General features: G+C 43.8%; 1 protein-coding gene across 1 annotated transcript in view; it reads left to right on the forward strand.

Annotated features, from left to right (window-relative positions):
• ISM1 (isthmin 1) overlaps nucleotides 1-27,468 on the forward strand; it is a 69,790-nt gene extending 42,322 nt beyond the window's left edge. Inside the window, exons 2-6 of the mRNA XM_080931557.1 lie at nucleotides 3,767-3,997; nucleotides 10,562-10,826; nucleotides 16,362-16,505; nucleotides 19,751-19,840; nucleotides 26,824-27,468. Coding sequence (XP_080787683.1) covers nucleotides 3,767-3,997; nucleotides 10,562-10,826; nucleotides 16,362-16,505; nucleotides 19,751-19,840; nucleotides 26,824-27,341 — 1,248 coding nt within the window. The 3' untranslated portion in view covers nucleotides 27,342-27,468. The remainder of the gene's footprint in view (nucleotides 1-3,766; nucleotides 3,998-10,561; nucleotides 10,827-16,361; nucleotides 16,506-19,750; nucleotides 19,841-26,823) is intronic.
• Nucleotides 27,469-27,815: the final 347 nt, after the last annotated feature.

A 27,815-nucleotide genomic window follows, 5' to 3' on the forward strand; every position in this document is an offset into this window, starting at 1 on the left:
TTAGAGTGACCACTGTTAAATACCTTCCCTTATCCCTGAGTTCCCAGTTTTTGAATAGTTGTGAACACAGCACAATGGTGTGTCAAGGTAACTACATTTGGAAGAGATGCAAATGTAACTCAGATATCCAGAAATTGCAAATAGCATTTTGTCATTAATTCTCATCTGACAAATACTTTATAAATGTTGAGCCAGTGTCTGGGGGTCAGAGTGGTTGTGGAACGATGGAGCAATGCCACAATTTTGTGCAAGACCTAATCCAAAACATACTTGAATCCCAGTCATTAAAGTATTCCCAGCAGAAGTACTTGTGGCCTGGATTGCTCAGCCAATGGTCCTAAGTTTTCACTTCTCTTTTATTGTGTAGCTACAGCCCAACTCTTGACCATCCTGCTGAAAGAGTAAAGGACTGTGATTATCTGCTATGCTTTGTATAGAGGGGCATTGAGCCATAGAAAGTTGAAGGAGTTTGTTTGGGTTGAAGCTAAGCCAGGAGTCACTCTATGGTAGTGAATTTTCTATCAGAAGAATCCAAGGGTCATATGGAGGGGAAAAATCAATTAAATCTAGTCCTTTTCTTTTCAGGTATCTAAGCAAAATATTAACTAGCCACATATGAACATTTCCAATCTCTTCAAAAAAATTTTTTGGAAGTTAAAAAGAATGCTTCTTTGCTTCTATGTGTGTGCATACATTGCAGTACTGGGAATTGAACCTAGGACCTTGAACGTGCTAGGGGACATACTCTACCACTGAGTTGGGGCTTGAATTACAAAAATCTCTAAAGCATTTTGAAGGCAAATACTTAGCCCCTGATGTGACTTACATGCCTGAATCCTTAACAAGAAATTCTCCAGGAGACTCTATCTGTACTCTCCAACACCATCAGGGAGAATCCAAGTGTATTCTCAAAAAGATACGATCAGGGCACTGTAGGGATTGGATGTCCAGTGATAAAGACACAGAAACGACTACATTCGAGTACCTTTTGTGGCAGTTGGCTGAGAGTTCTTAGGCTGAAGAAATCTGTTCTCATCACTTCTCTCTTTCCTATCTCCTTCTTTCATTCCTCTTTCTCTCCCTGCCCCAACTCTCTCCTATTTTTCTTTCTTGCCCCACCAACGACTCGGATCAAACAATAATACGTTTTAGAATTCATTGCATTGAGCAGTGGCTCAGAACCCTCGGCCAAGTCCCTCTCCAGTCAGGCCAGGACACGGAAACCATCGCAGAGAGGTGGCTAGGAAGGTGAAGAAAGACACTGGCTCTGCCACATCTCCTGAGCAAAAGAGAAGGCAAGTGAAAACACGAAGCTTCTCACTTCCCACTCCAGAGATGACAGATACACACCCTGAGTTCATCCTTGCCCCTTCAAACACTGACAAAGGTGGTCTGTGAGTATTTCTGTCTCCAGCTCCTCTTGACCTTGGGTACTCAGAATCAAGAGTGTTTTGATTGTAGACAGAATTGTTTGGCTGGGTCAACAGCCCTGTGGTGGGGGCAGAAAGTGTGTGTGGAGACAATGTGCTGGAACATCACTCCCAAACCTCAAAACATGCCCAACAATAACAACGGCATCAACCACTGACCCAAAGGCTGGGGGAAATTCTATCTCCATGTCTCCTTCCACCAGTAAACATAAAAATACTATCCCTGAAGGGACAGAGGATGCCTTCACTAAGTAGTCCGGAGAAAGTGAAAGGTCAGGGACAGCTACATTAGAAAAGTCTCCCAATGACAAGTCAATTGAGATATTTTTACTGGGTAAGAGAAATGTTTGACTGGCAGTTTTAAGTATAAGGGCATGAAATCTCAATGTTCCCTTTTTGTCTTTCTTTCTGTCTCTCCATCTTTCTCTTGTGTGGCTTTTCAATTCTTATCCCTCTATTACCGGCCTGTACGTCTCTTAAAGCAGCCATCAGTTTCCCTTCTGTGAGGGCTACCTTACTTTCTCTTTGCCATCCCTCTGGATCTCTTCAACGCTTCTCATGGACTTGCTCAGATCTTGTCTCTGGTATTGCCTCATCAGAGACATTTTCTCTGTCTACCCTGATAATGTTCACTCCATCACCTTGTCTTTTTGGTTGTTTCATTTTGCAGTGAGTACTCTCTTGTCTTTCTCATCTATGTATGTTTTGGTTGTCACATGTAGATGTACATTCCAAAAGAGTACATACCGCACAACCATCTCATTCATTAATGTGTCTCTTGCCTAGCATGTGGGGGAAATGTATGTATTAGAGGGATGGATAGAAAGATATAAATGAAATGGATATAGGAATGGATAACTGGGTAGATGAATAGACAAGAAGCAGGGTAGGGTGGGGGAAGCACCCTCATAGAGACAGGGGAGGGGATAGATTATTTGTGGAAGGAAAACTGGGAAGGATGATAACATTTGAAATGTAAATAAATAAAATAACCAATAAAATGAAGAAAAATGAATGGATAGACAGGAATGAATATGTACATGTAGTAGATGTTTATGTCTTACCCTACTTCTGATCATTCAGTTCCCAGATAAAAGACATACAACTTTTATATTTATAATCAGATATCTGCCTTCTAAGCTATTGTAATTTACTTTCCAACTTATAACTTGCTGTGTTCTGCATGGGCTGCTCTTAACTCTAATTGGCCAGCCCTCATGGCCATGTTTCTGTAACTCACCTACCCCATGGCAACTTCCCCCTCTCCACCTCTTCTCCTTCTTCCTCATGGTCCGCTACCTCCAATCCCAAGCCCAGAAACCCCTAAATTCCACCTATCTTCTGCCCAGGTATAGGCACCTTTATTCACCAGTCAGAGAAAACTTGGCGGCAAGGTTACATAGCAAAAGACCAAATGTCAACATGTAGATGAATAGATGAGACAATGAGTGTCAAAAGGTAAATGGAGATATTTAATCAACAGTTTGACTTAAACATTTATCTGATTTAATCAAATCTTTTTCTCCATGGCACACGCCAAAGAAACTTGGACATTAAGAGTATAATGAAAGCCATGGTGGTTGACCAGTTGAGGCTGTGAGAAACAGTTAGTCCCCACTTGAAATGAATAACACTTTTCCTTAAAATTAGCTGTTTTATTTTGATGTGCTTTGGGACTTAATAAATAGTTCATAACTCCCAAGAAAATCCCTAAGTAGTAAACTGAAAGACATTTCCTAACTTGGCCTTTTAAAGATGGAGGAACTAAACCCTGTGCTAGAGAAATGAGCTAGGAATACTATGCTGGCTGTGGTGGTTGGAGTAAGAATGGCCCCCATAGGCTCATACATTTGAGTGCTTAGTTATCAGTTAATAGACTCTTTGGGAAATATTAGGAGGTGTGGTCTTGTTGGAGTAGGCGTGGCCTTGGAGGAGATAGTCACTGGAGGTGAGCTTTCTGGTTTTAAAAGCCCATGCTAGACCCAGCATCTCTCTCTGCCTGAAGCCTGTGATGAGGATGTAAAGATCACTGCTGCTGTTGTAGCACCAAGCTTGTTTGTCTGCCTCCCACCGTGGTAGTAACCCTCTGGACCACCATGGACTAACCCTCTAGAATTGAAAGCAAGTCCCCCAGTTAAATGCTTCTGTTAGAAGAGTTACATTGGTCACCTCATCTCACCAACAGAACAGTGACTAGAACACTGGCTGACCTCCAGCCCCTAGAATGAATTGTGCTTATCTATTAATTTGATAATAATTAATTTAAGAGTGGTGCTTTTAACCACCTGCCTTCTAAGTCTTTGTTCATTACTTGTCTGTCTGTCTGTCTGTTTTAGAATAAACTCAACCTGGAGAGTGACTCTTCATCAGAAACCATCTTTCCTCTGTCCAAAGAAGCCCCAGAGGAGCGCCAGGTTGTCCACCAACCCTTCCCCAGACAGCGATTCCCTCAAGAGACTGGGCATCCTTCGCTGCAAAGAGACGGCCCCAGATCCTTTCTCCTTGACCTACCGAACTTTCCAGATCTTTCCAAAGCTGATATCAATGGGCAGAATCCAAATATTCAGGTAATTCTCAGCAGCTAGCAACTGAAAGGAAAATAGTTCATTGTTTCCCAACCTAATTCTAAGAAGCCTGTGTTGTCCTGTGTCCTTCTCAACCCTACTGTGATTCCTGCCGAGGGTTGTATACTTCCCACAAAAACAGTGTTGCAATACCCTTGTGATTTGTGAGGCACTGAGATAGAAGAACAAAAGTAATGCGTCCTGAAGTTGCTGAGATGTATAGAAAAGGGCCACTATAGAAAAAGGCTATGTGGTTTGTGTCTAGACCAGGTAACCCACAGTCTTGTCTTCAAAGGAAGGTGCTTCCCCTCAGTACCTTGCTAGCTTGCTTTCTATACCCAGAAACTCCTCCAGGAGAAGACAACCTCCTAACAAATAAATGGCTAACAAAAAATTAAATAAAAAGGAAAGTGAAAATAGAACTTCAAATACCAGAGTTACCAGCAAATGGATTTGAGACAGTGCATTTCCAACATGGAGATGTTGAAGCCTGACACCCTTCTGACACTGCACAGTGCAAGTCCCATTCTGCCTCAGATAATCCCGGTCTGCTGTTCTTCACAGACAGTATGAGGACAGGACAGCCAATGTCTATTGATCTGACTTCTTTCCCTAAAGAGAACTGAACTCCGTGTCGGGCCCTTTGTTTCTAGAAGGCCACAAGAAGTTAGTGTGAGTCACTAAGAAAGACATTCAAACAAAGGCAGCTACTTCCTCAGTGTACTCCACCCTTGTCTGTTGTTTGTCTGTCTTTCTGTGTTCTTTCTCCCCTCTCTCTCTCCCTCTCTTACCCTCCCTCTCTTTCTCTCTCTTTCTGTGCGTGTGTGTGCACGTGTGTGCATGCTATACATGCTCATACGCACAGCATTAGCCTGTACTGTCCCATGCACCACTACACTTGAGTCAACTCAGTTCCCTGGTGGTCCTTTCGAACACAAGGTGCTTCCCAAAGGGGAGAGGGTAAGGACTTGGTTGGCAGCTCTCATCTGGGCCTAGGGCATTATTCTTTTGTTGAAAGCCACTGGTCCAGCCCAGCCCAGCCAGGCACACACAAAGCCCTGCTGCTCAGCATGGTTTCCTGAGCATTTCTCTACTGGCCGGTGGTATAAGAATAGGTATGTCTAGTGGGTAGGCTTTTGGGGCCAGATCCTCTGGCCTCCAATGCTCTCGAACTAATTATCCTCAGCTGGAACCCAGAAGTCTAGCAGGAATCAATACCCTTATCTCTGACGACCCCCCCCACCCTGCAACTCCACAGCTCCAGGGGTGGATACTGTCCCTCCTTTGAAAGTGTTTGTATCCCTGAGTTTCTGCAGAGGGCCACGTGTCTTGCACCTTTTGGCTTTTTAGGGTGAAGAATCCTCATAAAAGCCTAACACCTGCCTCTGAAGAACAGCTTTAAGCCATCCGTCTGTCAGGCAGCCTCTCTCCCACGTGAATTAAACTTCATGTTAGCACTGGATTCAGGCTGTCGAGAAGCGGGTGGGATGAGGGGATAGTCTCATCTGTGTATATGCATCTGAACGTAATCCATCAAATAGAAAGAAATCGCCTCTGGATTCCTAGGCTGCAACTCCATGTTAGATTTTAAACAACATAAGATATTAGGTTCTCCTTTAAAAAAAAAAAATCTTTTCAAGAAAAAAAGCTAATTGTCTGGGACAATTTAGACTTGAACTTTACTACCCTTGGCTGCGTTTCTGGTCTTTGGTTGATGGTCAGATAATAAAGACAAAAATTCCAAAATAAACTCATTATCAGACTTTCTGCATCAGTTCATTGCCACAGTAGCTATTTGCCACCAAATATTTCCCTGTTCTGGACCATTCTGAGGTCAGTATCCACTTCAACCAACGCAATCCATTCTTTGCTTCCATTGAGAGAGACTTAAACACAGGGACCCACAGACATTGCTTCTCTATACAGATTGATTTCCATGGCCCTAGGCCTCTTAGGTGCTACAAGATACACGCAGAGTGACTGGTCAAGGTTATACTTCCTTCTACTTCTGGTTTTCCCTCCCATATCCATAATACTTTTTAAATGGCCAGTCTGGCTGGATAAGAGCTGGGAAATGCCTGTGCCCTAGTTCTTGGATAAGAGCCAATGTGCCAATGGAAACCAACCTGTATAGCTGAGATTTTCATGGGTTTCTGCTGTTATCAGGAACTATGTAGCCAAATGGAGCTGAGTTTAGAATCTAGTACCACCACTCAGTCTTCTTGGGTTCTATAGGCCCTGGTCAGTTTTCCAATCACTCTGTACCTCAGTTCTCTTGTCTATAAAACTGGCATAATAATTCTACCTACAATCACCTACATCATCAAATCTCCGAGGACTGATATCATCCATATTAGGGCTTAGCGTAGGGTTGTGTGTATGATAAACTTTCTGTAACTGATTGGTGAAGATGATACAGATAAGGATGATAGAAAAGCATCTATGGGGATAATTAAGTCAGCAAGCAAAGATCCTTACTTCAGACACCTGGTGTTTTATTCAATACCCAAACCCCACGTAAATGTGGAAGTAGAGAACTGACTCCACAAAGTTATCCATTGATATCCACACACCAATTGTAACAAGTGCTCACACACACACACACACATACACACACACACACACACACACACACACTAAATAAATAAATAAATAAGCAGATAAGTAAATTTTTAAAAGATTAGTTGAGAGTCAGAGATTTATCTGGAAACTGTCTTTATGCCTTCTTTGACATTTACCTTGGGAAGATGATTTCCCTAAGCCAAATCTGTGCCTGAAAATTGAATCTAAATTTTGTAGAACAGACAATAATGTCTGGGCAAGCACACTGCTACAAATCTCAGTGCACTAACCGCAATTATGCAGGGAATACCACAGTTTCTTTGGAGCATCATCAGGTCTGAGACAAGAGGATTGAATATCTTCCTGGTCTATTTTGTGTTCTTTCTGCTGAACTTGTCAAGGAAGAAGGGCAGCAAGGACCTTAGCTGTAGACATATTTCTGGATGTTCTATACTCTTGAGGGAATCCTTTTTCTGTCTGGAAAATTATAACCTACATTCATCTACTCAGTCCATTCAGCTTACAAAACTCAGAGGAGCAGCAAGAGCGAAAGCCACAGTCTGTTCACTGGAGCAACACAGCTTCCATATTCATGGTGGCCATGGCTTATTGACAGTTAGAACGGGGACTGTCTTAGACTTCCTGTGGAAAGTCATTTGCAGAGCAAGAGCAAAGTGTTGGGTTCTAATATAAGTTTTTAATAATTGAGCAAAAATCAAAAAGTAGATAAAACCAAAACAAAACAATAAAACAGAAAACCAAAAAGCTGATGGGGGTTATGCCTATTTCCCAATTTTGGACAGAATTGAAACCTATTTTTGCATAACCTTTGGAGCTGAGAGCTTCGGCCTTACTTTTGGACTGGAGCTTAGAAAGAGGTCTCTTTCTTTCACTAGGTATTCTAAGGGACTTCAAGGATATATAATCGAGCTAGAAAGGAGGGGGCGATCTAGAGTCTTTGTCAGCTTCAAGTGAGCCCTGCTCACTCCGTATCCTCAGCACATTCACGTTTATTGCTCAAGAGATCTTTCCAAAGGTTTCTCTGACTCTAAAATACCCGAGTAGAATAAGGGAAACAGGAAACGAGAACGAACCCCAGCCATTTGAGAAGGCATTTGCCATGCTTGTTTCGTCTTTTTAATTGGATGCCTATAAAATTTCAGGTTCAAGATTAGATTTCTCCTTTTGATATCAGGGTGAGGTTTCCACGTTGCTGACTGTGGGGTAGGGTGGGTCCTAAGATTTGTTTGTGTTTTGTTTCGTTTTGTAATTCATTTGGGGCAGTGGCTAGAAATTAAAGAGAAGAAAGAAACCTCGAAGCTGTTGAGATTTAGTCATTGATATAGTTTTTGGAGTACATTCCTATTTTGCTACCCATTGCTTCGCCAGGCAAGGATTCTATTTTGTTTGGATCTGAGCAACAATTTTGGAGGGGAAAAAAATCATATTGACGGTAATAGCTTGAAACATGAAATTGTTTTTATTCCCAGCTTGGAGAAATTGCAGGGCACGTTTTGTTTAAGCAATCCCTTTGACTCCGGTCTGAATACAGACGGAGTGCCCACACGGTTGGGCACGTCCTGCCTTATCTCCTAGTCAAAGACTGATCTCATTACCATAATTGCCTGCTTGCCTGGCAGCCTTTCCCCTCCAAGACCCTTAATATCCTTGCAGACAATTGTTGCAGCTCAGTAGTTTTATCTGTAAAAAGAGGGGGATGGGGCTTCAAAGGAGAAAGCCTATGTATTCAAAGGCTCTGCTTTGTCCCTCCTCCCATGGGAGTTCTATATTCACCACCCAGCAGTGTGCTCTTTCCTTGCTTTTCCTTCCAAGGTTCCATGGGGGACCCTGTAGTCATTGCTTCCTAGCAACTGTCCACTCTGCCAAACATCAGTGGTAGAACATGTGTGTTGTGTTTCTTTTCTTCTCTTAATTTTAAAATTGTAGCTGAATTACATAAAACCTTCACAATTATAAGAATGCAGGAGATGCTCACAAATTAAGGCAATGGTGAGCTAAATAAAGTTCATGGTGCTCTTCTATGCATTCCACAATAGAGGAGAGAGATGCACTTGGCCTGACCCATTCTCAGCATCCTATGGGATCTACAGTCATCTTCTGGATCGTATCTAGATCTCAAGCCTGGGTCCACTATTGACTTGGCAGCTTCTTTAAGTGTCAGACCGAATTCGATTCAAACAATCCCCAAGCTGTTTATCTAAAGGATGGGCACACCCCAGTGCAATTTGGCAGAGTATCTTAGCAACTCCTCAGATGTCGGGTCAGGGCAAAACTGGGATTGCATCTGCCCAGTACATCTTGCGCTGATTACTTGGAGTGTGTGTTTCTGATTCATGTGCATGTAACTCTTCCAGGACGTGTTGCAAGAACTATGTGATGGCCAGAGGAGCCCAATGAGTCTTTTATTAATTTTTAAACAAGTTTTTCTACGCTGATTGTCTCTCTGAGCCAAGAAGCTATGTTCTTCCAGAGCTGTGACAGATTTCAAAAGTAGGCTTCATTAATCCAAAGAACAAGTTCTAACCATAGCCCAGGGACTGTGTACTTTGACCCTGATGTTGGGGATGAACAATGGGAGGAGTGAAATATCATAACTGGAAAAGCCTTGTCCTGAGGGCCATGCAGTCACATCTATGTAAGTCCTGCAGCATCTACCCTGCCCCTGGTACCTGAGGTTATCTGCTCCCTCAGTCCTGTGAGCTGGTCCTTACCCATCAACACCTTTGTGCGGTTCCACTAATCTATAAAAAGCTGCCTCGGGTGGCAATAACTACGACACCCAATTGCTTGGAGCAATGACCATTGGATGGCCCATGGTCCTCTAGGACTGGAATTGTGACAGAACTCAACCAAGAGAGGTTGCTCAGGTTCCACGTGGTATCAGTGGGGATGACCCAACTAGGATGGAAAGATCCATAGTGCTTTTAGTTGTGAGTACTTAGCCTCAGTTTTCTCCCACACAGTCTTTCTCTTAAATCTAGACTGTCTTTATGCATTGATCAAGGCTGAGTTTCCTTATGTATCTGTGAGAACATTCCAAGGAAAAGAATAGAAAAACTGCAGTACATCTTTATGGTACCTTCAGTACATTATTTGGACATATGCATGTGCATGTGGTGTGCATGCTGGTGTATATGCATGTTCACATCTATGTGGGTGCGCTTACGTGTGCAGGTATGCATATGTGCAGAGGCCAGAGGTCATCCTTGTTGGTGTTTTCCTCAAACACTTGCTACCTTTTATTTTGTATCGAGGCAGGGTTTTCCATGTGAGCAGAGCTCTCCAGTTCAATTGATTGGGCTAGCCCGTTGGCTTTGGGGCATGCACTGTCTTTGCTTCTCTAGAGCTGTGACTACAAGCAGGTCACCATATCCACCGGGCATTTATGTGGGTGCTTAGGATTTGAAGTTCAGTCCTCACAGTTACTCATGAACAGCAGACCACTGAGCCATCTCCCCAACCCTCCCTAAATCATCCCCCCTAACCCAAGGAATGTCACTTACTTCCATTCACCTGGACCAAGGGAGTCATGAGGCTATTCCCAGAGGACAGTAAGTGAAAATGGACTCCGCTTGTGAAGTGTGGCCCATGTGCAGGAATGTGGCTTGTGAGGGTTTGATAAATGCACGTGGACAGAGCACTTAGAAAAGTGCCTAAGATGACACCTGCTCAGTAAGTTGTGCTTTGCTGTGACAGTTCTTCCAGCACCTCAGGGACATAGACAGTGTCCTTTCAGTGAAAGGCTTCTCAACAGTTTAGTCACCAGTACACAAAGAACCTACTCATGCCTATCCGAGGCCATATTTCTTCTAGTGATGGAATTCATGCGGGTCATGTCTGGGTGTTTCATGCTCTCTAGCACCCTGTAATTGCATCTTTCTTTCACAAGGGATGCAGTCACCCTTTCCTTAATCTCTCTCAGACCTTCTTCCTAGCTTGAGGCTGACAGTTACTCATTGACCTGGCCTGCTCTGAATTCCTCAGGTCACCATAGAGGTGGTCGACGGCCCTGACTCTGAAGCAGAAAAAGACCAGCATCCAGAGAATAAACCCAGCTGGTCACTCCCAGCTTCTGACTGGCGGGCCTGGTGGCAGAGGTCCTTGTCCTTAGCCAGGACAAACAGTGGGGACCAGGACGACAAGTATGACAGTACCTCAGATGACAGCAACTTCCTCAGCGTTCCTAGAGGATGGGACCGTCCAGCCCCAGGACACCGGACTTTTGAAACCAAAGAGCAGCCAGAGTATGGTGAGTCCACTACGCAGTAATAAAACTGGGAGAGTAAATGGGGATGATAAGGCCTCAAGGACATGAGGCCAAGCAAAACCCAGTTTACAGTATGTGGTTTTTTCATCTTCTCTGAGGCAAACCTCATGAAGGCTGTCTTCACAGAAGCCCCATGGAGCTGCCCACAGCCACATTTTTTTTCCCAAAATGGTATAATTTTAAAATTATACTGAAGAGATATTTTTTAGGGTCTTTGGGGTTCTTTCTTGTTTTGTCTCATCCAAAATTTAATTTTATTTCTAAAGATGGATAAATCATTAAATCGCCTTCCCTGTATTTTTTTAACTACAAAAGGAAATCTATGCTGAAAAGCAGTTTAATTAAAGAGACGTGTGCAGTTGCTTCCTGTGACCAGGCGGTCACGTCTCATCTTATATATTAGCACTTCAGAATCCACATGTACAAGCTGTATCACAGGCTGTCAACGGAAGCTTCCCCCTCCACAGTAAATGTTACAACCCCAAGGTGAGACTAGCGGATTTGTGTTTGGGAAACAACAGGGAGGTAAGGTAACAGGAAAGTTCCAATTCAGCGAGTTACAGTAAGAGAAGTTCTGTCTTACTTTAGTGGAGATGAGAGACAAGATGATCGGATCTCAGATCCGCTCGCTCCCACAACCATCCACCCTTCTTCTCCCTTCAAATGGATGTTGGCCCTGTTGTTAAGTCCTATGGCTTCCCTATCAGCAGACCAAGGGACAAGTAACACATAATGAGGAGTCTAGTGGCTTGGATGAGAAAACTCCCTATAAGTCTCAGGAACTTGAAAGCTTGGTCCCTAGTTGGTAACTGGGGGAGAATTAGGAGGTGTGACCTGGTTTAAGGAGGTATGTGACTGGGGACGGGCTTGAGGTCACAAAAGCCACCACCCTCCAGTGTGCTCTTTCAGTCTCCTGTTTGTGAGCTCTCAGCTGCTGCTCCAGTCACCTGCCACATGCCACCTCCACTTAGTGGACTCTCCATCATATGTGTTAACCTTCTGGAACTGTGAGCCCCAAATAACTTCCATTTTCTTTAAGTTGCCTTGGTCTCCGTGTCTTATCACAGCGATAGAAGAGTCCAGATACAAGGATGACACAGAACATTTCAAACAGAGATCCAAGCAACTGTTTTTCTACCCACAGTATTTGCCCATGCCCTAAACTGACCGGAGTAGAGTTGGATAGGTACAGATTATTGGTACCTTAATTAGGTTTCAATTCTTTGAAATTGTCTAACTTGTAATGGTCTAATTTTAGCAGACTATTTTGCAGTGAGTTTTTTCCTCTTCCATTGAATGTTATGATAGTTGTGCCTTAAAAAACAAAGGCTAACTTTGGCCAGAGACAATGTTGCTGGAATAACAGCATAGCTATCAGGATATACCGGGAGTAGGTAGATTCAGATACAGTTCCAGATGTGCTGAGTCTGAACTGTGTGAGCATCCACATACACCTTAACGTTTAGGATAAGCCTCAGTTTCCTTACCCGTAAAAGGAATTCAATTCTTCCTGACATAGACTTATCATGCAAGCTAAATCAACATCCGGGACTTGTGGTTTGTGTTTCCCAGTGACCAGTTCCAGACAAACTCCAGTCAATTCCCTACACTAGAATTAATCCGAGAAGCTCTACTAGCCCAATGCTATAAAAGGAAGATTTTAACGTCCCAAATAGCATCTTTGAACAGCAGTTCTCACCTCATTGCAATGCAGAGCATTGTCTTCTCCTCTTGAGCTCTTTGATGTCACTGGGGCTGTCAGAATGCCACAGAAGTATTCTCGGGGACAGACTGTTCCTGTTGTCTTTGTAATCACTGCGGCTCAGGTTCATTTTCTGCCCAGAACCACACTCCCTCCCAGACAGTCCTCACTTGTGTTTCCAGCATCATAAATTAGGTTTACCTTCTGCTACATGTATTACAACTTCTTCCATCTGGCATTAAAACAGAGAGGATTTCTCCCCAGAAAGATGTGTTCCAGCCAGAAATCCTTATTCTGCCCTTTGACCTCACGTAATAGGAATCTCCTGAAAGGTCTTTGCTGGATGCTGATCTGGACCAGTGTGTGACAGAAGCCCGGGACAAGAAAGATTTTCCTAGGAGATTGCTCCCTGATAAAAATAATTCATCATGTGGCTAATCTGTGAGCATTTAAGGCTATGAAGGAAGCCACCTGCTGGTAGAGAGGATGAAGTCCTTGTAGATAACATTTTAGGATAGATTTTTGTGATGTATTTCTAACAGATTTCAGAAGAATCTACTTTGTGAAAGCCCAGCATTCTGGAAGCTGAGGCAGGAGAATCATGAGTTTGAGGCCAGCACAGGTTACATGGTTAGCTCAATGTCTCAACAAACAAATAAACAACAACGAAGAAACTACTAATACCCCAATTTAGAGGCTTCAAACAACAGAAGAAGGGTTCTCCCTCAGGAGTCTTCAGGCTGACTGAAATGTTCATCTGGGCTGAGACGGGCTGACTGGGTTGAAGCTGAACAGTATCCAGTGACCTCAGTAGCAATGATGGAGCTCAGCTAGACAATTAGGAGTGCTGAGATGACCAGAGCGTCTCTCCTCCTGGACCTGAGTTCTCTTGAGCTCTTTACATGGTAGAATAGTTCCCTTCAGCTAAGCAAGGCAAGTCTACATGCTTAGACATTTTACAGGCCTTTGCTTGCATCCTATTTGCTATCATCCCATTGGTTGATGAAAATCATGTGGTTGAGAACCAACAAGAAAAAGGTGTAACCAAGGAAATAGACATAGAGAGAGGATTTATGGGCATCATTTCTTGCATACTCTAATGCAGCATTAGCATTTAGTCATTGTGCAGTATATTTTTTGTCAAACTGGTCCAAGCTAGAGTTGACTTGACTTGGAAACAGAAAACCTCAACTGAGAAACCGCCTCCATCGGACTTCCCTGTGGGCAGGGTGTAAGGGCACTTCCTGACTTATGATCCATGTAGGAGAGTTTATAGTGCAGGGGTGGTTCTGGACTGGTTAGGATAGCAGGCTGAGTGAGGCATGTAGAATGAGTCAGGAAGCTGCTCTCTACTTCAGTTCCTGCCTCCAAGTTCCTGCCACGAGCTCCTGTGCTGACTTCCCTTGGTGATGGATTACAACCTATGAGTCAGAAGATAAAATAAATCACTTTCTCCCCTAAGTTGATTTTGTTCAATGTTTTTCCATAGCAATAAAATGAAACCATATAGCCATGTAGATCTAGAAAACCAAAGGCAGAAGTCTAGCTTATACCAAGGTTCAAATATGGGTCTCACAGTGAGCTAAGACCTCAGGTTGAATGATGTTCCCTCACAGAAGTTGTTGCCCTTACCGAAATGAAAAGGAAAGGCTATAGGACATTTCTGTGTAGCAGAAGACCTCTCTTCCTCTTACAAAGTCAAGCAGTACAATGTTTGGACTCACTGGATTTTATCTTATCCCGCCCTTCCCTCCACAAATGGCATGGCTTCTACTTGTGTGACTTGTTTGCTGTTCAAACTTACCCTCTCTCTTTTTATGTTGTAAAAATATGAGACTCTTTACTTGTACCTCTTCTTTAACTAAATCTAGCCATCTCTGTGTGCAGGATAAAATTCAGTGTGTGCACATACAATATAATTCATTACACATAGATGGCCTCACTGTCAGGCATGCAATCATGCAATTGTTCCGAGTATGTCTGAAAAGGTCTGGAAGGGAGTAGTGACTATTCTGTCTCAGGCTTTTCTCCCTCTGGAATCAACTTGACTATCCAGCCATGCTGGGCAGATGCCTCCGAGGAGACAACACAGAGGGTCACACTGGAAAAATGATGCCCAGTTCCCTAATGTAAAACATAAGCTTCAGACATCTGTTTGGCTGTGTGGTTGGAAAACTGTTTCTTAGAAGAAATCAAAGTTTGGAAAAAGTCAGTTTGATGGAAAGGAGATAGAAATGGGCAATGCTTCTGAGGGCAGGTATGGCATGAAACAGTTTTCTATTCAGTTAGGGAAGAGGCCATCACAATGTCATGCATGTGTGTGCATGCGCGCGCGCACACACACACACACACACACACACACACTCATACATACCCATCAATTCTCAATAGTAGACGGAGAAGACTCAGAAGCCCTGTGATAGTCCAAAATGCCCTCAGAGAGAGCAATGTGTCAACAACAGCCTTGACAACTGGCACAGGACCCAAGGCTCAGGTGGAAACGTGTGGAGAACATTCTTTCTGGGTCTATGTAATAACAACTACCACAACCTATTATGAATGAAGGGCATCCCATCATTTCAAGGTACATGACTGTAGCCCCATGTTTGGCACTCACAGAGGCCCTCTGGCTGCTGGAAGCTGTGTATAAGCCAAGAGAAATTATTATGGAGTGGTGTTACTGGAGAAGAGTCATCTTTTAGAGAACAAGGGAATAATGCTATGGCCCAAGCTTTCTTTTCTCTTAACTTGAGAACCCTGCGCAAGCCCCACACTCTAGGACTTTGGTTAAAATTTACTTCTGAGAAGAGAAATTCAGTCTTAACAATGTGACTAACTCCAAGCCCCCCCCCCAGTGTGGTCTACTTTCCTTTTCCCATGTCATTCGTAACTTCTCATATACTATATCATTTACTATTTCATATTAATTGTTCATTCTGCCACGGTGAGGAGCCTTGATAACTATTCTTAACAATATACCCCCCTTACCTAGAATTATGTTTGACATGTAGCGAGAGTTTGAATAATGACTTCAAAGGCTATTTCTACATTTTCTATTAACATATTGGTTATTTACTACTCTGCAACAAATCATCCTATTATTGGCACCTGAAAAAATAGCAGTCATCATTTTTTGTGATTTAGGGGCCTAGGAAGCACAGACCACTGGGCAGTCCTACTCTCGATGGTTTCAGCTACATTCAGTTTCTATAGGAAAGGATTGGGGACCTCCATTACACTGTCAGATATCTTTGTAGTACTTCACATGACTCCGTTCTTGGTAACATCTCATCGTTCTTAAATTTCCTTAACATCCTTCACATAGTTGAATTTACCAGATCAAACTAGACTGTAATCCAGTGGGGACTGTAAGGTCAAAGTAAGGCCATATTGTGTAGAACCCTCCCCTCTTCTCCTCTCTCCTCTCCTCTTCTCCTCTCCTTCCTCTCTCGCCTTGTTTCCCTTCTTCTCTCTCCACCCCTTTTCTTCCTCTCTCTCCCTTTCCCCTCTCCCTTTCTCTCTTCCTCTTCTTCCCTTTCCCCTACCCCCTCACCCCACACAGAAAGAAGAACCCAAGAGTTAGGTTCCAGTCACACACAGATCGACCCGGTGCTGCAACCCTCTCACAAAGGTCTTCACAAAGCGGAGCTCTAAAGTCAGCCTGCAGCCCTGAACCTTTGAGCTCCGGCTATACCCAGTCCCTTCCAGAGTAAGATACTGGATGTGGAAGAATGTGCAGGCAGCAGGCAATGTGAGCAGGAGCCATGGGAACTCCTCAGGCAGGGATGATGACCATCTCCCTGGCTCCCTTCCAGATTCCACAGACGGTGAGGGTGATTGGAGTCTCTGGTCTGTCTGCAGCGTCACCTGTGGAAATGGCAACCAGAAACGGACCCGTTCTTGTGGCTATGCATGCATTGCCACAGAATCCAGGACCTGTGACCGTCCCAACTGCCCAGGTAATTGTGGGGCTGTGGCTCCAGGTTCAAGGGAAATCGCCTAAAAGATAACTTGTCTCCTCGTAAAGCTTTTGACTAAAGTGGGACAACTAGAGACAGCAGATAGACTTGGTGGATGAGAAGATGGATTGGCTGAGTCTCTAAAAGTGCACTGCCTGTGACTAATGCTGTGCCATCTTGTTCTCATTTAACCTGAAGGGGTGACTATGGTCAGTTTGGACCTTTGATGTGAGGTTGTCATGACTTGAAAAACTCATCTGAAAACAGATACTTATGTCTGATAAGGAAGCCAGCATGAGTGAATTCTCATTCTCAGGCAAACCACGAAGTTATCCCTGTCAATAAGAACTGAGATTTGCCCAAGGCTTCCCAGAGAACAAACTGTAGGCAATTTAGCATTTAATCATAACCTGATAGTAACCTGTAGTACCAGTGCCTTGAAAATTAAAGTAAATCGATAGCATGGTGAGCAATCATGTTGAAACTAAACAATAATTTTGACCGTGACTGTCAAAGTTAATGTGGTCTGTCAAAATGTACTTTATGGCCTATTAGTATAGATGCCTACATTGTTAGAGGCATCAAACAGGAGGCAGAGGAGTAGCAGAGGCAACCAGGACCATGAGTGGTCCACAGAGAACTATGTGCCTCCTGGTCCCTTGCGCAAAGCTTATCTTCCCCTGGCCTATAGTTTTACTGTGTTCCCAATTGCCCATCAGAATCCCAGCCTACAATAACACCTTGGGCCCTTTCAAGGAACCACACGTTACAAGTGGCTTCCTCTAAAAGAAATTTCAGAGACAGACAATCTGATCCCCATAAACCAGACCCCTTTTTCTACCCCCAGACATTCTATTCTCAATCCAGAGACATTTGGACCTAAACAAGAGTGGAAGCCCAAAGGGGTTTCTAAGGAGACGGGGAGGAGCAACGGGAATGAGGTGTAAACTGGCAAAGGGCATGTGAAGAAAATGGAGTTGAAATGTAAGAAGGGGTGCCTCTGGCTCCAGGTCAGCCCTGCAGACGTCTTGCCTCCCCAACTTCCTCCCCCCCAACTACCACCTCCCGTGCTCACTGCAGTGAGCTGGGGCGGAAGTCTGACAAGTGGGGTTTGGCTGGGTATGAACACAGTTGTCAGTGATAACAGGAGCAGGGGAAGAGACGCCCAGGAAGAATGTGGGGAAGAACAGGAGCATATGGAGAAAAGGATCAAAAAGCTATTGGGAGGTAGAGAAGGAAGGCTGTCTCGGGATGTGGCTGGGAATGGAGTGCTTTCTACCCACGTGGGGGGCCCTGGTTAGAGCACTGGTGCCAAGTAAGAGTAAGAGGAGGGAAGGAGAGAAGAGAAAAAGGATGGGAGAGGGTGGAGAGATAAGAACACAAGGAAAAGGAGGGGACAGGAGAGGAGGGAAGGGGGAGGGGAAACGAGGGGAGGGGAAGGGCAGGGAGTAGAGAAGAGGGGAGGATAGGGGAGAAGAAGAGAGGGGAAGGGAGAAGAGATTGGTGAAAGGGAAAGATTAAGGAGTCAAAGAAAAACAGGAAAAAGACGGTCATAAAGAAAGACCAGGAATGCTCAGGGTAATTAAGTACCAAGCAAATTTCCATGGATTTGGCGTATGTAATTTCATTTAATTCTTAAAACTGCCCCCATGCAACAGAAATTTATGAATGTATTTGTTTAGCATTTGTGGAAATCGAGACCCAAAACCAGCAGCAAATAATATTTGTGCAGTGCAGTGTCCAGGGCCTTAACTGGCTCGCTCTTTTTCTCCTTCGCCGTGAAGACAGGTCTCTGGCTCAGCCTCACACAGACACAGGCAGCATCTCACTTGGAGTGAGAGGGGTGTGGCTGGCATTTCAGTCGGAGCTGGCGTTCAGAGCCAAGGCAGGAGATGTGGATTTCAGGAAGAGAGGGAAAGTCTCATCTCTGCTGCTATTCTGCTTGTTTCCTTCTTGGTTACCAGGACCACTAAGAACAGTGCAGCCAGCATCCCTCGTGCATGCATGCAGTTCTCATCTGTCCCTGCCCACTGCAGTCTTTCAGCCCTTCTGCTTTAGAGGATGCCAGTTTCAAGGGTCCCTTTGGATAGGAAGGATTACGTTTAGTGGGGCCTCTTCTCTTATTCGGTGTGTTGGCTCTCTGATTTGCAGGAAATAACTATGGAATAGACAAGGTCTTGTAGGCTTGGTAATGATCACACTGTAAAAACATGTCCCCCTGAAGGCTGGAAACGTGGCTCCGGGGCTCAAAGCAGCTGCTGCCCCTTCAGTTCCCAGTACCTACGTCAGGCAGTTCACAACCACCTGAAACTCTAGCTCCAGGGGACCTGCTGCCCTCTTCTGTTCTTCTCAGATACTGGAATGCACATCACACACACACACACACACACACACACACACACACACACGCACACGCACATGCACACGCACAGTCATGCCCAGCAGTGAAACTGAAGTTCCCCAACAGTAGTGCTACCAGCCTCTGATCTCTCCTTTCTCTCATGAGTCAGCTTGCACAGAACTCCTGTTTGTAAGGAAGCTGAGTGTGCTGATTCTAACAGGTTTAAGGGATCTGAGATGTTTGCAACAAACTAGGCTCAGCTCCTTTGAGTAAGTAATGGGAGGGGGGGTCCTCTGTCTCTGTGCATCCTTTCTGAAGCATCCGTAGGAATAGAACTAAATGATTGAGGAAGCAGAATACACACATTTCTACTTCCGTTCTGAGAGAAGCTCACTCAACACTTCATTCATGTAACTCAATTGACTCTTCAAGGGAGAGGTGTCAGACCTGAATTTAGAGAAATGAATTCTGAGGCACACAAAGATGACATGTCCTGCCCGGGTCCGAGCAGCTAGTAATGATTTAGACCCAGACAGTTAGTTGGCCATTTAAAAGAAGGTTATTGAGCATTCTGCTGTCTGAGGCTTAGTTTGTCACTCACCAAACAGCTACAAACACCCTACCAATCTTTACCCCTCATCACCAAGGCAAATGGCTGAGTCTGAGGAACTTATGCAGCCACATTTGGATCTGATTTCAAGCTGTGAATAGGATCTGGGGTCTTAATGTTTTATGCTCCGCTACCTGCTTTTTACTGTTTCCTCTGTTGGCAAGTTTCTACCTGTGAGGAGTAAAGAATACAAAGAGGCTTTGTTCGGGTGTTTTGTTTTGTATTTGTTTGGGGGAAGAGATGGTGAGTTTTTCCATATAACTAGGAGAAAATGAATTCTTGTTCTGTGTTTAGGAATTGAAGACACTTTCAGGACAGCAGCCACTGAAGTAAGTCTGCTTGCGGGAAGTGAGGAGTTTAATGCCACCAAGTTGTTTGAAGTTGGTAAGAGCTTTTTATATTTTTTCTTTTTTTTTTAAATCCAAATATTGGTTCAGTGCTTTGGAGATTCGTTTTGCTTTTGCAGTGCCATCCTTGGACCCATGAACATGTTTCATTTTCCCTGTGAGGTCCACTGCTCCCTGAATAGACTCCAAACAAGTAAGAAAGCAATCTCATCACTCAGACACCAGACATAGGACACGTCTGTGTGAAACTTGCAGAGCCTCCTAAGTGAGAGACAGGCTGGAGCCCACCCTCCCCCTAGCAAAAATTAAACCCACTACCCCTCTGTCCCCACTGAGCATTCAATAAAATGAAGTCTCCAACAGAGGAAAGGAAGGGGCAAGGAAATTCTCTCAATATTTTATACTTCCTTCCATTGCAAGAATTTTCCAGTAAAATTTTCCAGTAAAAGAGAAATTCAGTATATTTGTGTGTGTGTGGTGTCTCTCTCTCTCTCTCTCTCTCTCTCTCTCTCTCTCTCTCTCTCTCTCTGTGTGTGTGTGTGTGTGTGTGTGTGTGTGTGTGTGTGTGTGTGTGCGTGCATGTATAATTTCTCTACTAGAAAGTGCAGGCTCAGAAGCAGCAGCCGGAATGAACACAGCAGAAAGCATCAATTCAGGTGTAAGCTTGCTTTTCAGCACAGCCTCAACCACTTCTGGATGCCAGTCTGTGTTGTAAGAGTAGAATTCCTTCCGTCCCCCTTCTTTTATCTCTGAAAATTCTTTCATTATCTCAAGTCTGCCATAGCTCCTCAGACAAAATGGAGCAGTCCTAAGTCTCTTTTAGTTTCCTCACAGAGCTGTGTTGGGATGTAATTTTCTCTTTCTTGGAGAACTACAGGAGTCAGTCAAGGGTCTAAGTAGAATAGTCTAGAAAACAAAGAATAATTTTAAAAAATGGTGCAAGCACTCTGATGAAAAGATGCAGTAAACAGAATCAGCATGGCTAGTGGTGGGTGGGGCAGTCCTCCTGCCTCATCCCTGCAGCCCCAGTGGAAAGCTGCTGGGACAAAAGACAGCGGTCTCTAAGAGGTGGCCTCTGGTAAGGTGAGCATGCCCCAGTTGAAGACCACACAGTCAAGAACATTTGGATGACACAAGTTGGTCTTGATGGGAGAGGTAGGGGAGTTGAATGGTTAGGAAGGAGAGTAGCTCTGAGAAGAGTGGGGTTGTGAATGTAATAAAAAAAATATTGTGCAAAATCCTCAAAGAACTAATATTCTTTCTGAAAGATGGGGTCAGTCATACCTTCACCACCTTGAGATGTACACCAATTTGTTAGTCTGATTTTCCAAGACAAATTATAGATCTTGGTTGAGCTAGAATATACTTTGATTTTTACAGTGCTTGTTAATAATTTATTTTTAAAACAAAATCTATCCAAACATCTCTGTAAGCCAAACTCAGGACAGTTTAGAAATTCTGTGTTGTTAGGAGCTCCACCTCACCCTCCCCTCACATGCACAATGAAACTGCATTTATTTAGCAAGAGCCTTCAGAAAGCACAGTTCCCTGGAATGATTTTTTAAGCTGACTTTAAAGGTCTGAGGTCTTTGGGAGACAGAGAAACCTCTCCTGTCTCCTCTTACCACACTTCACAGGCAAGCACCTTTTACCTTTTTCTATAGTGCAAGGCATAAAGCCACATCCAGTGCATGGCTAAAGATAGCAGAATGGAGTAGACCTATTGCAGCCAGAGTCCAGGCAAAAGTGAATTGAGTACATAGCTAACTGGCGAATATTTGGTGAAGGACCATTTGTAAAACTATGAGAAAAGTTGACAAAAACCAAAAAGGAAAACCCAGGGGTGGCAACACTGAAGAACTCTTACTATTCTTGATCTAATGGAACCTAGATAGGAGCAACAAGCACAGCTCAGAGGGAGAGCTACCTGACCACAGTGCTGGCTCCCCAAAGGATACAGGCAATGTGCAGTGAGAGGGAAACCAGCAAAACATTCTAGCCTCAATGTCTTCTCTCTGTATGGTCCATTGATGGGTCCTCCCATTGGGCAATTCAATCAAAAAGCAGGGGTAAGAAGCCTATTGATAGTCTACGTGTATCAGGACAAGAGCATCATGGGATGCAGATACAGAAAGGCAAACAGAAAATGAGACAAACAGAATGGAAACACTGGATTGCTGCATGGTCAACTTACTTAGGCTAGCACTGCCTTAGTTTTCTCATCTGTAAAATGGCATGAGGCAGGAGTGCATCTTACAGAATGTCTGCAGAATCCAGTGAGTTAATTATCTTCCAAACTCAAGCATGCCCATCACACTGAACACCCTGTATAAGTACTTTGTTAAAATGAAAACAGGTCAACAAGTGTTCAGTAGGTACATGAAAACAGGTCAACAAGTGTTCAGTAGGCACATGAAAACAGGTCAACAAGTGTTCTATAGGCACATAAATTGCAGTAGTCTCCCACCTTGGAAAATATGCCATTTCACCAGGCTTTCTAAAGTTTGTTTCTATAAGTCCTGCCCTTCCAAGATGAGCCTGTTACTTCCCAGAAAGGAACTGTCCCACTCTGAGTGACTGACAAGAAGACAGAGCTGAGAAATCCTAGAACTCAGAGAAAAAAGGAGCCAGTGTGCATGCCAGCTGGTTCCACTCAGGACTGTTCACATCACATCCCCTGCCGCTCACACCCATCCCAAGTGCATTGGAGAAGTCCTGCTTTGAGGCCAACTTGACATTTAGACAGCAGAAGCTCATCAAGTTAAAATGCCTTGTCATAAAACTTCTAAGACGTTGGGCTTTTATCTCAACAAGTTAAAGTGAGAATTTAATCTCATACGAGAGCTCTGTGTGTCCCATCTCTCCCTTCCCATCTAACTGATGGGACACATGCCCCATCCCAGCTGACCATGCGATTCCATATATAACCATCCAGCCTCCCAAGCATTTGATCCAAAATGGTTGGAGTAATTTCTCCTTCCTTACTCTCATTACCCACAGACTTCACAGCCGCTGGAGTCGAACAGTTCTGACTCCTCTTGATCTGACTTGCTGTTACCACCAAGAATATTTTTCCTGAGCTCTTACCATTGATATTCTATATTGAATTCAGCCCTGGATCAATGTTCTTGCTGCACAGCTCAACTGATACATATTTCACTGAGTGCCATGGCTCCCTAGGGACCTCTGAACAACCTTAAACTGAACAAGTTCTCATCACATGATACCCAATAACCTTGTTCTCTTGTACATTCTACTCCAGGGGAAAAGAAAGTATCCTCAACCCCAAGCCAAGCATCCTTTCTTTCCTCCCTCTCCCCTCCTCCTCCTCCTCCTTTCTCTGTATCTTTCTGTCTCTCTGTCTCTGTCTCTGTCTGTCTGTCTGTCTCTCTCTCTCTCTCTCTCTCTCTCTTTGTGTGTGTGTGTGTGTGTGTGTGTGTGTGTGTGTGTGTGTGACTGGCTGGCTTGAGATTCCTTATGACCTGCAAGTCTCTACTACCCACCCCACCACGAAGTGCTGGGGTTACAACCATGCTGACTGCATCCAACTTTTCATCAGTCCTGGGGACCCAAACTCATGCTTAACAGCAAGAACTTTATGCACTAAGCCACCTCTTCAGTCCTCCATCAGATTTTTTTTTTTTTTTTTTTTACTGTTCAAGTTTAGTTTCAGTTAATGCTTAGCTGAAGGCCTTCCCCTGCTACTGAAGCTTGTATGAGTCTAGGTTCTGCACACACCAGACTGGAATGGACATGAAAGGTGACCCTAGGATACCTAAGGAAGGAGAAAAGGAGAACTGGGAAAGATGAAAATCAAGTCTGAGCCCAGTTCTACACAGACTCCTCAGCTGAGGGGACCCAGCAGGAGAGCCAGACAGCAGCGCTTCCTCCATGCTCCCTTGTTGGCCTGCAGGGCAAGTCTGGCCCTGATGATGGGAGGTAGTCAGCAAAGTACACAGAGAGACTCTCTTCTAGGAGCTCTGAAGACGAAATCAGGCCAGTACCAGCCCTAACATGGCTCATGACCAGCATGATGTGACTTGTACCCAAAACTATTCTCGACTTACCTACTAGAAATAACATGTTGTTTCGCTTTTGAGGTGTTTTGGTTTTGGTTTGGTTTGTTTATTATTTTTTTTAAAGACAAGAGAGCCAAGTATTATGTGGTACATGCCTGTAATCCTCATTTTCAGAGGCTGAAGTGACTTCCAGCCTAGCCTGGGACACGCTGTGAGACTGTCTCAAAAACAACAGAAGAATGTCTAGGTTTAGGTAAACAGGGTTCTCTGTTATGGAGAAGTAAATAAGACCAGAAAGAACCCAGCAGTGCATGTGTTGGTCACTGTGGGGGAAAAAAAAAACTTGAAAGAGAAAACAACTTAAAAGGAAGAAAGATTTACTTTGGCCTCTAGTTTCAGTGCATGGAATGTGGCCTGTTGCCTTTGGGCCTGTGACAAAGCTGAACATCACAGTAAGCAGGTGATGGACGACGTTGTTCACCTCATGGTAACCAGGAAGGAAAAGACAGGATGAACGGGACTGTAGTCCTAAGACTACTGCACACACTGTGATCTTCTGTAAGTCCCGTCACCTCCCAGTATTGCCACAGGCTGGGGACCAAGCCATCAATATGTGGGCTATTGATGGGCATTTAAGATCCAAACTATTGCAGTGGCAAATGGGACAGACGTGTGGCAATGTGGAACAGCAGATCTAAAGGGGTTTTATCCTCGGGACTGCCAACCTAATATCAGAAGGAATCCTGGTGGAAGAGCTGGATGCTAGCTCAGTGGAGTGACGGACTAGGCCTGGGAAAGGGGTGGGGCTTGAGGAAAGGAGAGGGGTTTAGTGCTTGATGAACACGTATTCTGTCCTGATCAGTCAGTCTGTGGGCAAGCGGTTCAGCTGATCCTGAGCAAAACGAGGAAAGTCGGTGTTTGAGCTTATAATTCATAAATGGAGACAGAACATCCATGAGTCTCTTCTAAATCTAATGTAAAGGTGGAAGGGGATTCAGGAAGGTAAAGATGGGAAGAGGACAAACATTCTTAATACTTTTTGTTTTCCAGGACCAAGTTCTTTGAAGCTCTTGGCTTTGGTCCTGCTCATAGCCCAACCCTCTTTTACTTTCTATTTTAATGTAAGGTCTCACTAAGTTGCCCAGACTGGCCTTGCACACCTTTTGTGTATCAGGCTAGCCTTGGATTCATTCTCTATACCAGGTTTGCCCTAAATTCTGTAGACCAAGCAGGCTTTGCACTCATGATACTCCTGCCTGGGCCTCTAGAGAAGCTGGGATTAGAGGCTCTTGTGCTCACGTTTTTAAGGATGCCATTGTTGTTGAGTGGGAATCATAAGAAGGGTTTTCTGAGTCACAGTTCTAGGTTACAGTGACACTGTCTGTTTGTTCCTCTTATCTGTTTGATCCCTGCCTTGTACCAATTTCCCTCCCATCTCGCTATTGTTTCCCGGTGTTCATGACTCCTGGCATCTTGTCCTCAGAGTCTGATAAAGACCAAACAAAAGCATACACTCATCTTAACCCAAACAACTGGAGGACTCTGAGAAAGACTGTGAGTGGTCAGTCAGGGATTAGGCTAACTTGGGAACCTCCTGTCTTGTCCAAGTAGAGTGTCACTATCTACCTACACCCTAGCCAGTTGCTCCCCGGGGGGTGGGGGAGGCAATGCAAGAACGCATTGTTCAAATTTCAGTTCTTAAAGAAAGCACAAATTGAAGTCCATAGTGAGGGGTGTTGTAGCGCACGCCTTTAATCCTAGCACTAAGGATGCAGAGGCAGGAAGATCTGTGAATTTAAAGATAGCCTGGTGAGTTACAGGGCTACACAGAGAGATACTGTCTCAAATACATATATACATACATACATACATACATACATACATACATACATATATACATACATACATATATACATACATACATATATACATACATACATATATACATACATACATATATAAAATCTATAAATTATTTTTATTATTTAAAATAAATTTTAAATTTAAATATATTTTGATCATATTCTTCCCTTCCTCCAAGTGCCTTCCTGCTCATCTTTGCCTTCCTACCCACCCAAATTTAAGTTCCATCTCAATAAACAAAAGTCAAATACAATAACAAAACCTATAAAACCAAAAAAAAAACTAATTAAGACCACACCCAAAAGAGAAAAAAAAACAACAAACTAAAGCCAAATAGGAATATTTGACCAACATATAATTGGAATCCATACATTATTAGGGGTTTGGAACTAATCAAGTTTTTTTTAATGCTTTCAAAACCAAACATGCACCCCTGGGTTCCGAGTCACACTCTCAGCCCCTCGGAGGCAACTTAGCCTATGAATTTGCACATAGTGACAATTAAGGTCCAGCAGTTGAAAGGTGGATTATGTTTTAAACAACCCCGTGAATGGCAGAAACAAAATAAACTCAACTCTACAATGGTCCTTTGAGGCCATTTGTTTTCCCAAATATTACCATTTACTTGGGAAATTTAATACAGCTCTCTGATTTTGTTAGGATGCATTATTAGGCCATGGTTATCTAATTTTTTGTTTTATGCTTGAGGGTTTTATTGTGGGGGGTTGTTGAGATCTGGTTTAGTTTGGACATTTTTCTTTGAAGATGCTTTAAATTTGGAGATAATAATGTGCTTCTACATTAAAATTGTAAAAGGTGTATCGCATGAACAAACAGTTAAATATGGATGATGGGATGCTGGTAGTCATGCCATCAGTAATTCAATGTCTGTTCTGTGTTTGAAAATGTCTCATATTATAAAGTGAAGTATTGGGGAAATGTCTTATAAACAACGCTGCCAAGTTCAGGGGAGATGAGAATGGCTACCATGCCTGGTGGTTATGGGTACCTGTGGAGTCGCTGGTGCTAATGGAAGACACTGTTGGTATAAGTTTAAGCGTCATCCTTCTGAAGAGTTTAGCATGTGCTAAGAGGTTCTTTTTTGGTTTTGTTTTCTGTTTTGTTTTGTCTTTTTCAGACATGGACAGCTGTGAGCGATGGATGAGCTGCAAAAGTGAATTCTTAAAGAAATACATGCACAAGGTGATCAATGACCTGCCCAGCTGCCCCTGCTCCTACCCCACCGAGGTGGCCTACAGCACAGCTGACATCTTTGACCGCATCAAGCGCAAGGACTTCCGATGGAAGGATGCTAGTGGTCCCAAAGAGAAACTTGAGATCTACAAGCCTACTGCTCGATACTGCATCCGCTCTATGCTATCCCTAGAGAGTACCACACTGGCTGCTCAACACTGTTGCTATGGTGACAACATGCAGCTCATCACCAGGGGCAAAGGGGCAGGCACACCCAATCTCATCAGCACCGAGTTCTCTGCTGAGCTCCACTACAAAGTGGACGTTCTGCCCTGGATTATCTGCAAGGGTGACTGGAGCAGATATAATGAGGCCCGGCCTCCCAATAATGGGCAGAAGTGCACAGAGAACCCTTCCGATGAGGACTACATTAAACAGTTCCAAGAAGCCAGGGAGTACTAAAGCACCACTGGTTTGGGGACACAAATGCACTGCACTGGTCTGCCAACTGTCACCCGGTTCTTTTTACCCTCATTTTTGTATATCTGTATATCCCACATGAATATTTTTGTAAGTATAGTAGGGTTATGCACCAGGTATGGGGGGCTGCTATGTTCAGTACCTACAAACCATGGTGGAAGCCCTTCTAATTGCTGTGTGGGCAGGAAGAGGCACCTGGGAGCCATAGTGGGTATGATTCTGTTCCCACCTCCATCCAGTGCACAGAAACACTGAGACTGAGGCTGTAAACATTATAAGCAGTTTTATAAATATATATATATATATATATATATATAACTTATTTAATACAAATGTGACTTAAGCTTAACCTTTTCTCTGGAGTTGTCCTTATAAAAATTATTTAATTGCTTCTGAGAGCATTTAAAAAGAAAAGGACACGGGGGAATTATGAGAAAAGGGATTTTGCATTGGAAA

Source organism: Micromys minutus (genome assembly GCF_963924665.1).
Source record: "Micromys minutus genome assembly, chromosome: 17".
In the NCBI taxonomy this organism is placed as follows: Eukaryota; Metazoa; Chordata; class Mammalia; order Rodentia; family Muridae; genus Micromys; species Micromys minutus.